Source organism: Psammomys obesus, unplaced genomic scaffold (genome assembly GCF_907164565.1).
Source record: "Psammomys obesus unplaced genomic scaffold, mPsaObe1.curated_primary_1811, whole genome shotgun sequence".
NCBI lineage: Eukaryota > Metazoa > Chordata > Mammalia > Rodentia > Muridae > Psammomys > Psammomys obesus.
Genome location: NW_026590704.1, coordinates 485691 through 496763, shown reverse-complemented (window position 1 = coordinate 496763; position 11073 = coordinate 485691). Strand labels below are relative to the sequence as shown.

The following is an 11073-nucleotide window of genomic DNA, read 5'->3' as shown; positions in this document are numbered from 1 at the left end:
GATCTTGAGGAAGCGCTATTCCTAGTTTTCTGAGAAAGCGCCAGATTGCTTTCCAGAGTGGTTGTACAAGTTTACATTCCCACCAGCAGTGGAGAAGAGTTCCCCTTTCTCCACAACCTCTCCAGCATGTGTTGTCCCTTGAGTTTCTCATCTTGGCCATTCTGATGGGTGTAAGGTGAAATCTCAGGGTTGTTTTGATTTGCATTTCCCTAATGGCTAATGAGGTTGAGCATTTCTTTAAGTGCTTCTCTGCCATTCGATATTCCTCTACAGAGAATTCTCTCTTTAGCTCTGTTCCCCATTTCTTAAGTGGATTACTTGGTTTGTTGCTTTTCAGCTTGTTTAGTTCTTTATATATATTGGATATGAGTCCTCTGTCAGATAAAGGGTTGGTGATGATTCTTTCCCAATCTGTAGGCAGTCACTGTGTTTTGATGACAGTGTCCTTTGCTTTACGGAAGCTTTTCAATTTCATGAGGTCCCATTTATTGGTTGTTTCTCTTAGAGCCTGTGCTGTTGGTGTTCTGTTCAGGAAGTTTTCTCCTGTACCAATGAGTTCTAGGGTATTCCCCACTTTTTTTTCTAGCCGATTTAATGTGTCTGGTTTTATGTTGAGGTCTTTAATCCACTTGGACTTCAGTTTTGTGCAGGGTGATAAGTATGGATCTATTTTCATTTTTCTACATGTAGACATCCAGTTGGACCAGCACCATTTGTTAAAGATGCTATCTTTTTTCCATTGTATGGTTTTGGCATCTTTGTCAAAAATCAGGTGTCCGTAAGTTGTGGGTTTATTTCTGGGTCTTCTGTTCGATTCCATTGATCCACCATTCTGTTTCTATGCCAGTACCATGCAGTTTTTACTATTGTTGCTCTATAGTACAGCTTGAGATCAGGGATGGAGATACCTCCAGAAGATCTTTTATTGTAGAGGATTGTTTTAGCAATTCTCGGTTTCTTGTTATTCCATACGAAGTTGAGAATTTTTCTTTCCAGGTCTGTAGAGAATTGTGTTGGCAATTTGATGGGAATTGCATTAAATCTGTAGATTGCTTTTGGTAAGACAGCCATTTTCACTATGTTAATCCTGCCAAGCCATGAGCATGGGAGATCTTTCCATCTTCTCATATCTTCCTCTAATTCTTTCTTCAGAGACTTAAAATTTTTTTCATACAAGTCTTTGACTTGCTTGGTTAGGGTTACACCAAGGTACTTTATGTCATTTGTGGCTATTGTGAAGGGTGTTGTTTCTCTAATTTCTTTCTCAGCCCTTTTGTCTTTTGTATACAGGAGTGCTACTGATTTCTTTTGAGTTAATTTTGTATCCGGCCACTTTGCTGAAGGTGTTTATCAGCTGTAGGAGTTCCCTGGTAGAGTTTTGGGGGTCACTCATGTATACTATCATATCATCTGCAAATAGTGATAATTTGACTTCTTCCTTTCCCATCTGTATTCCCTTGATCTCCTTCAACTGTCTTATTGCTCTAGCAAGGACTTCCAGCACTATGTTGAAGAGACATGGAGAGAGTGGGCAGCCTTGTCTTGTCCCTGATTTCAGTGGGATTGCTTTAAGTTTCTCTCCGTTCACTTTGATGTTGGCTATAGGCTTGCTGTATATCGCCTTTACTATGTTTAGATATGTGCCTTGTATCCATGATCTCTCCAGTACTTTAAACATGAATGGATGTTGGATTTTGTCAAATGCTTTTTCAGCATCTAGGGAGATTATCATGTGGTTTCTTTCTTTCAGTTTGTTAATATGGTGGATCACATTGATGGATTTCCGTATATTGAACCACCCCTGCATACCTGGGATGAAGCCTACTTGGTCATAGTGGATAATATCTTTGATGTGTTCTTGGATCCGGTTTGCAAGTATTTTGTTAAGTATTTTTGCATCAATGTTCATAAGGGAGATTGGCCTGAAATTCTCTTTCTTTGTTGAGTCTTTGTGAGGTTTAGGTACCAAGGTGATTGTGGCTTCATAGAATGAGTTTGGTAATGTTCCTTCTGTTTCTATTTTGTGGAATAGTTTGAAGAGAATTGGAGTTAGCTCTTCTTTGAAGGTCTGGTAGAATTCTGCGCTGAAGCCATCTGGTCCTGGGCTTTTTTTGGATGGGAGACTTTTGATGACTGCTTCTATTTCTTTGGGGGATATAGGACTTTTTAGTTGATTTACCTGGTCCTGATTCAGCTTTGGTGAGTCAAATCGATCAAGAAAATTGTCCATTTCATTTAGATTTTCAAATTTTGTGGCATATAGACTTTTGAAGTAAGTCCTAATGATTGTTTGGATTTCTCAGTGTCTGTAGTTATGTCCCCCCTTTCATTTCTGATTTTGTTGATTTGGGTGGTGTCTCTCTGCCTTTTACCCACCGTAGGGTATCCTCTCACCTGTGAAACACAATCACTTGTGTTTTATGACCTCGAGTTCTGATTGCTGGTCACTGTGCCAATCCTGCTGTGCTGCTCCTCAGAATGAGAGTCCTTCCGGCGCTGCCATCTTGCCCCATGTCTCTTCTTTTTAATGTAGGCACTCAGAATTATACTTTTCTTCTTAAGAATTGCTTTTAGCCCTGTTGTTGTTCTTGTGGAGATCCTGTTCCCTCCAGGTCTTCCTATCCTCCACCACCACCCCCCTTCTTCCCTAAGGCTTCCTATGCTGTGCCCAAAGTTTTGCTATGAGTCTCAGCATCTCCTTTGATACCCTGATGGGTAGAGTCTTTCACAGGCCCCCTGGGGAAGGCTCCTGTCCTGTTCCTTGTCTTTTCCTATTGGCAAGGTCTATCCTCTTTTCCCTTCCCAGTGAGGTTTCAGCCTCTTCCCTAGGGTCCTCCTTTCTTAATCCATTCAATTAACCTGCATCTTTAGACTAGGGAATTAAGGCCATTACAATGTGGTTACCTCTTCTTCCTTATTATTGTCACATAAATATGTATGTATACAATCTGCTAAGTCTACTTTTGTTGATTTCATTCTGCACTTGCCAAGATGTAAAGGAGTTCATCATTGGGAAAGGCTGACCTCTCTCAGCAGTCATTATTTGCCCACAGTTCTATATCTAGAGGCAGGAATCCATGGAACTTTGTTCTTTCCACACTAACAATTTCATTGTCACTGTTCTGCTATAATTTATTCACCCATTTCAAGAGACTGAGTCACAGCAGACTTCCTGGTATTCTGGCTCTTTACATATTTTCTGCCACTTCTGCCATGTTATTAACCTGAGCCCTATATGCAAAAGCATTGATGTAGATGTATCCATTTGGGCTGGATTCTCCAAGAGCTGTTGATCTCTGCATTGGGTCCAGGTGTGGTTTTCTATGATAATCCCCAGTTGACATAAAGAGTGGCTTTTTTTTAATGAAGCTTGGAAGTTGTACTTACCTGTGGATATAAGGATAAAGTTGAGAATGAAGTAAATAATTATACTGGTCCAGCAACAGATTCTTTTCTGAATCCCATGACCTCACTAGCCCCAAGAAGCTGGCTATGTCTCCAATACTAGGCATAATTTTCTCCCTGTTGAGGGGGATTTTTCTTATTAACTTTTACTCTTCTCTCATATATTAGAAACAAGCCACAGTTTTCCCTCCCTTCCCTCCCCCAGTCTCTCAATCCCTCCCTTGCCTCTCCCCCAAGATCCAACCCCTTGGCCTCCCCTCAAAAAAGAGCGGAGCTCCCAGGGACATCAACCAAATAAGGAATAACAAGCTACAATATGACCAGGCACACACCATCACATTAAGGCTGGATGAGACAAGCCAGTAGGAGAAAAGGGTTCAACAAGTAGACAAAAGAGTCAGAGACTCCCTTGCCCACCCACCCCTCACTGCCCCCACTGTTAAGATTTCCACAAAAACAAAAGGCTACTATGGAGTGGGATTCAATACAACAAGACAACTATTGGTTGACAAAGACACATGTCACTCTTTGCACCTTTCTGTATATCTTGCCATGCTGGTAATTGTCCTGCTTCATAGGGTTCCAGCTCCATACACCTGTGTAATTTCTTCACTCCCTTGGCACCTTGCATAGTATTTCCTGCAACCATCAAAGCTAAACACATGAAAGATTCTCAGACCAAATATAGCTTGAACTATCCAAGTCTTGTGTCCTAAGTATGCAGTTTTTCAGCAATAGGACCAACCACCAACCCATAGGAGGAAACCAAAGGCTACATCTATAATCTATATTGCCTTTCTGTGTTACCTCATTCAATATGTTTTCTAGAAATACCAACTTACCGCAAATTTCTTGGTTTTTGTTTTTCTTTACAACTAAATGTGTGTATATTATTTATATATTTATGTCCATAGAGCATACGTACCACACTTTCATTATCCATTCATTAGTTGAAGAACTTTTAATGTTTCTACTCTTTTATATTTGTGACTAGAATAGCAGTAAACATAGCTTTGAAAAGTTTCTGTAGAGTAGTAGTATGTTGAGTCCTTTGGGAAGATACCAAAAAGTGGTACAGCTGAATCACATGGCTTCTGTTAGTTCTCTTCAGTGTTTCTTACTTCTTTATTGAACTCTGTCTTCAAATTCTGATTTATCTTTATTATTTCACTTGGTGTGTATTTATATTTTATTAGACATCACATTGATGGTTCTCTTAGAATTTAAGGAAGTGTTTATTCTTTTTATTTCCTTGAATTTCTTGGTAACGTTAACATTATCTTTTATCATCTCTATCATAGAACACATGTAGGTTGTAGTCCTTAGCTAACATATCTATTGAACTAATGGGTCTGATGGGAGGCAAGCTGCTGTGCCATTTCATATCTTGTTTTCATGATGACGTCTTTCTTTGGTTGTGTGAAAAATGTGATGAACTGACATTCTTAGATATATTTTCCTGGTCCACCTAGATAGCTCATCCATCATTTTTACCAAACCTGTTTTAAATCATACATGTCCTGCCCTGGAAAAATATATCTAAGAACGTCAGGCAGGTCATGTATGATTTAAGATGGGTGTGATAAAGATGATGGATGAGCTATCTAAGTGGACCAGGGAAATAATAGCTTTCAAATCATAGGTCACCAGCTAACCCAGGTAAAGTGGTTCACAAATAAAGAAGGTTTGTTTGGAATAAGGCTTGTGGGTTTGCAAATGGAGAAGGGTCAGAAGAAGAAGGAAATAAAAACAGGCAGATTACCCAGCGGCTTATCTGCAAAGAGGATTCCTCAGAAAAGGGGAACCCCCCACCAACAACCCACCCTAGCACATAAAGTCAAATCAGGAGTAAGTGCATCCTCTTACACTGAGCCCTGGCAAGGCAGCACCATGAGAGCAGAGTGATCAAAGAACAGGCAACAGAGTCCAGGTCACAGACATCCTTGATCCCCTTACTAGAACACCCACATGAGGACCTAAAATTGCAAATTTTCTTTCAATCTAAAAAAGGGAAGAAAACAGGACATTTCTCTCCATGAGTAAATGAATCTCCTAGGTGTCTTACTCCAAAGTACTCACCTCTCTCTTTGCATGTTCTCTTCTGATTTTCTGAGGGTTAGGAGGTAATATTATTTACCCAACAAACATATATTGTTTTTCTAAGAAGTGTAATGTAGCCATGATGTGCCCATGACATAAGGACATCTGCCACAAATGAAAGACCTATAGTAATCATGGTATTCATAGATTAAGGTCCTTCTTTACCAGTTTTGAATAATACATTGTTAAAAGAGGATAAATCAACAAAGAAGTGAAATTAACTCATGTCTTTGAAATAAGACTCCTTCTGCTGGAGTCTTAGAGGAATAGAGGAATAGAGGAATAGCCAATAAACCTGTATGTACCTCCAATCAATGGTAGGAACAAAGCCTTGAGGCAAGGCCAGAGAGTAGCTGATGTGTGTTGCAAATCTAGGACAGACATTCCCAAAATTAACTCCTTGAAACTCACAGGACTTGATCCTAAACTAAAAAGGGAAACATGTTTAAAAAAAAAAAAAAAAAAAAAAAAAAAAAAAAACATAGTGCTCCTAGGGAAAGACTGATTCCTGCTGTAAATATACAGCTCCATATGAATGAGCTCTCATCTCACTTTTAGCCCTTTCTTCTAGCTCTGACTTCAATACTAACCACTTGTACCACTCATTGGAGACTGGAATCCTAGCACCAACATTTAGGCCTCTTTGATAAGCTTCCCCTTGGGTACAAAAAAGGTGATCTGAGCAGGATAAAAACTAATTATATCTTATGACAACCCAAAGCAGTATGGGGATAAAGTGATAATATTTTACTCCACTGGAAAATAAAGGGAGATGGCACAAAGGGTCTCCCGAGAATTCAGGCCCCATAAGACAAGAAAGAAACTCTTGTTTTTTACATAATAAATTTGAAGAAACAGAGACAATTCCTGAGAGGCTCTGTTTATAAACCTTATATGTTCCAGTCATAAATCAGATAACTTCATTCTACTTCTTCACTCCTTGATGGTTATTATAGAGAACATCTTTCCTCTCTAGGAAAACTAGACACTGCAAAAGAAACTCTGGGTTCATATTCCTTCTACTCCATGGAAAGAGGTAATGTTAGTACTTAGAGAAAACAATGAACAAAACTAGAAAAGCAACCCGTTCAACAAGGTTTTCTTTTTGCTATCTCCCAGCTGTCTGTTCCACAGCAAATAACCTCGATCTGTGTCAGGTCCTAGACAGAGTGCTTCTATGTGCATTACCTTATTCAGAGCTCTCAACCCTTCTGTAAGAGTGTTATTTAACTGCTTTACAGCTGAAGACACTAGAAAGTAGTGTATGTATTTTGAATCAATGGAGTGTCTACAGTTAGTAACACATGGATTATAATTAAAATGCTAGGCTTCTTGCTCCAAATCTATTGCTTTTCTCCAACTCCTTAACTATTTACCACCTCGCAGCCATCCGTGGCAAAGATGTTTTGCAAAGATGGGATATATGTGGCAATTTCCTCTCTTATCAAATGAAATGGATATACTGAGAAGATTGAGCCAACGATGGTTTCACAGGATTGTGACTTCTTGGACTAACTTGAAACAAAAGTACATTATCAGAAGATTGAAACCTCTTTCACTTTACATGTTATGGCACAGGATCTGGCTAATTAAGGTGGTTGATCTCAATATTTCTGACATAGAATTGGATAAAGTGCTGAACTGTTTTGCTGTCAATGTTAATCGACCATAGTATTCATCCTGTACACATCAGCACTGAAGCCATTGTAACCATCCATGTTCACAGTCCCTTCTGCAGCCAGTCCTGAATAATCTGCCTGCCTTTGGACAGTTTGAAAGGACCCTGTGTCAGAAACACCCCACTGCTGCTCTATGAACATGGAAGCTGAGTAATAAGAGGTGAGTAACTATATACTCCTGTGAGAAATATCTCCTAACTTGTGCCAATTGGCTTCACCCAGGCATAAAATGGTTCAACCAAGACTTGTGTCCATACCATTCTTGTTTCCAAAACTGAAAGAATCCAGTGTGATCTAATAATACACAACAAGTATTGTGTAGCAAAGGTATGTAGTACATCAGCATCTAATCATGTGTGCTCTTTATTGTGTTTATCTGTGTGTGTCTGTGTTTGTATGTCTGTGTGTGTGTCTAAGCATATGGGCAAGCAAGCTCTAACAGCTTTGAAAACTCATTTTTATGATTTAGCTCAAGGTTCTTTCAGAATGTTTATAGTCTCACAAAAGAACAGAATATTTTCAGCTATTGACTTCTGGAAGCCTCCTCCTTTGCTAACAAGAAAAAGTGTTGTTGGTAGTGTGGGTGTTGGTGCTGTTTCTTTTATTCTTTTCCCCTATAATAGCAAGAGTCAATGAAACACATATGGCCTCCTCTTGCTTTTACTATGAGCACAAGCTGAGCACTGTTTTTACATATTAAGTTTCACAATGGATGAAAGAGCATAACTTCCTAACACGTGAACACTGCATGAAATTCCACCTTTAATGGACTTCAGGTCTCACTGGAGCATGGCCATGTGCATTCATCTAAAGCTGTCTACAGCCTGTTTTGGCCTTAATGTGCCAGAGCTCTGTAGTTTTGATAGAAATTATGTGACCCAAAAGCATAAACTACTTAACAAAGTATTTGTCAACCCCTACTAGAAAACATTACAGAGGTAGGAAGGTGGGAATCTCTTTCTACTGAAGTGTGACGAGGATGTATGTGGTCCAAAAATACACATCTCTCATTGGGATGATGAAGCTCAGCAGGCAATGTGCAATGTTACTCTATCTTGTCTAGTGTTCTATTCAATAACCCTTGTTTTATATGTTTATATGGGATGTGCATGTTTGACCTATGTACAAAAAAAGGAAAAAAAGGATAAAGGGATAGAGAGGGGGAAGATGATAAGAGATGTTAAGAGGAATCAAGTCAAAAATCCATGTCTTAGAAATTTATTCCAAGTATGTTGGGAAGCTAACTGAAGTTAGGGGTGTTACCAAACTTAAATTGATTTCAGTTTTTTAAAACCCACTATGAATATAATATGGCTAAATATTACAGATGACAAGATACTCTACATCAAGAGATACAAGGATTTCACTTCTGAAAAATGAGAGGAAATTGTGTTTTGTCTGAATATATCTACATATACTTGATTACACACACGTGTAATATTGTGAAGAAATATGTAAACATGTTTAAAATTACATTAGAATCTAACTGAATAGAATAGAGAAAACGAGGAGGGTAAGGAAGATGAGGACAAGAAGGAGGAAAAGAAAGAGGAGTGCTTATCAGTTATGACCAATAGTTTCCTTGGGCCAAAAGTGGAAAGTTAGGGAAGCAAAGAATGGGAGCAAACTATCAATTCAGATCAATGTCTTTCTTTTTTTATTTTTTTTTATTTTTTTTTCTTCATTAATTACACTTTACTCACTTTGTATCCACCCCCCGTGGTTCCCTCCCTCTTCCTGTCCCAAACCCTCCTTTCCTCCACCCTCTGCATGCATGCCCCTCCCCAAGTCCACTGATAGGGGAGGACTTCTTTTCCTTCCTTCTGATCCTAGTCAATTAGATCTCATCAGGAGTGGCTGCCTTGTCCTCTTCTGTGGCCTGATAATGCTGCTCCCCCATCAGGGGGAGGTAATTAAAGAGCAGGCCAATCATATCATGTCAGAGACAGTCCCTGTTCCTATTACAATGGAACCCACTTGGATACTGAACTGCCTGGGCTACATCTGTGCAGGGGTCTTAGGTTATCTCCATGCATAGTCAATATCTTTCTTAAGTGGCTAGTAAAACATATGTGGGTTTTTTGTCTATAATAATTTAAATATAAATCTGAGTCATCAACTGGCTGTATCCATTTGATAATTTCTGGCACTTTCCCAGGTCACAGACAGATGAAAACCCTCAGCAGCCCCAGCAACGCCAGCACCATCACTGGGTTCATCCTCCTGGGCTTCCCCTGCTCCAGGGAGGGACAGATCTTCCTCTTTGCACTCTTCTCCACTGTCTACCTTCTCACCCTCATGGGAAATGCTTCCATCATCTGTGCTGTGCGCTGGGATCAGAGACTCCACACCCCCATGTACCTCCTGCTGGCCAACTTCTCCTTCCTGGAGATCTGGTATGTCACCTCCACAGTCCCCAACATGTTGGCCAACTTCCTCTCTGACACCAAGGTCATCTCCTTCTCTGGGTGCTTCCTGCAGTTCTATTTCTTCTTCTCCTTGGGTTCTACAGAATGCTTTTTCCTGGCGGTCATGGCATTTGACCGCTACCTTGCCATCTGCAGGCCTCTGCACTATCCTGCTCTCATGACTGGGCGCCTTTGCAACATCCTGGTGATCAGTTGCTGGGTGCTTGGTTTCCTCTGGTTCCCTGTTCCCATCATCCTCATCTCCCAGATGTCCTTCTGTGGGTCCAGAATTATAGACCACTTCCTATGTGACCCAGGCCCTCTGTTAGTACTGACTTGCAAAAAAGCTCCCTTAATAGAGCTGGTCTTCTCCATCTTGAGCCCTCTGCCTCTCATTATTCCTTTTGTATTTATCATGGGGTCTTATGCTCTGGTCCTAACAGCTGTACTGAAGGTCCCTTCAGTGTCTGGAAAAAAAAAGGCTTTCTCTACCTGTGGGTCTCATCTGTCTGTGGTGGCATTATTCTATGGCTCCGTACTGGTCATGTATGGGAGTCCAACAGCTGAGCATGAAGCTGGGATGCAGAAGATTGTGACTCTGTTTTACTCTGTCTTGACTCCACTCCTCAATCCTGTGATATATAGTTTTAGGAACAAACATATGAAGAGAGCCCTGAAGGAAATTCTAGGGGAGGTAAAAAATTGGTCATCAAAAAAGGCCATGGGCAATTAAATGTGTGTTTAATCTGTTTTCACATTTTAACTGGTGTTATTTAAATAATTTACCAAATCAGAAGCATCTAAAAGAATTGCTGTACTAATTTTTTCTTGGTCCTTAAACATCTGTCCTGCTGCTTATTATGCTTCAGATAAAGGCAGATTATTTTGATCCTAGTTAACATTTCTGCGCACCACTACTTCTTTTTCTTTTGATTAGAGGGGCCACAGCAAGACTGAGGCTGTGACAATTTTATTGAGAACATTTAAATTTTTTAGACTCTTATCAGAAACAGAATACAGTCACAATCACCAGGACCAGCACATTATCGGTACCAGAATAGAATATTTGCAAACTTTACTGAGTACACAAAATTAATGTCTAAAACAAATTGTCCTGTCAAGCTTCCATGATTTCTTGACTTATAAAGAGACATACAGAGGAACCCAAAATGGCTTGAACAGTTCCCTACTTGAGGGAGTGTTTTGACTTTTAGGAACTGAAAAGCACACAATTTTCCAGAATCCATGGACTTGAACCTGAAAATCCTATGATGTATGTCTCTCACTGGATCTAGACCAAGCCAATTCCATGGTTGTTTGTTTGTTTGTTTGTTTGTTTGTTTGTTTAGGTAGCAGGTACAGTTTATTCTGAGAACTAAATTTTCATCTGTTTGGATACTCAGCTTCTTCCAACACTCTTGTTTGCAGATAGATAGATAGATAGATAGATAGATAGATAGATAGATAGATAGATAGATAGA

The 11073-nt window shown here is 39.8% G+C and overlaps 1 protein-coding gene across 1 annotated transcript; it reads left to right on the top strand.

Moving 5' to 3' along the window:
* Positions 1-9353: 9353 nt before the first annotated feature.
* LOC129677973 (olfactory receptor 11G2-like) lies at positions 9354-10325 on the top strand. The gene has a single exon (XM_055608657.1). It carries the CDS (start codon positions 9354-9356, stop codon positions 10323-10325), a length of 972 nt encoding a protein of 323 aa, XP_055464632.1.
* The last annotated feature ends 748 nt before the right edge of the window (positions 10326-11073 follow it).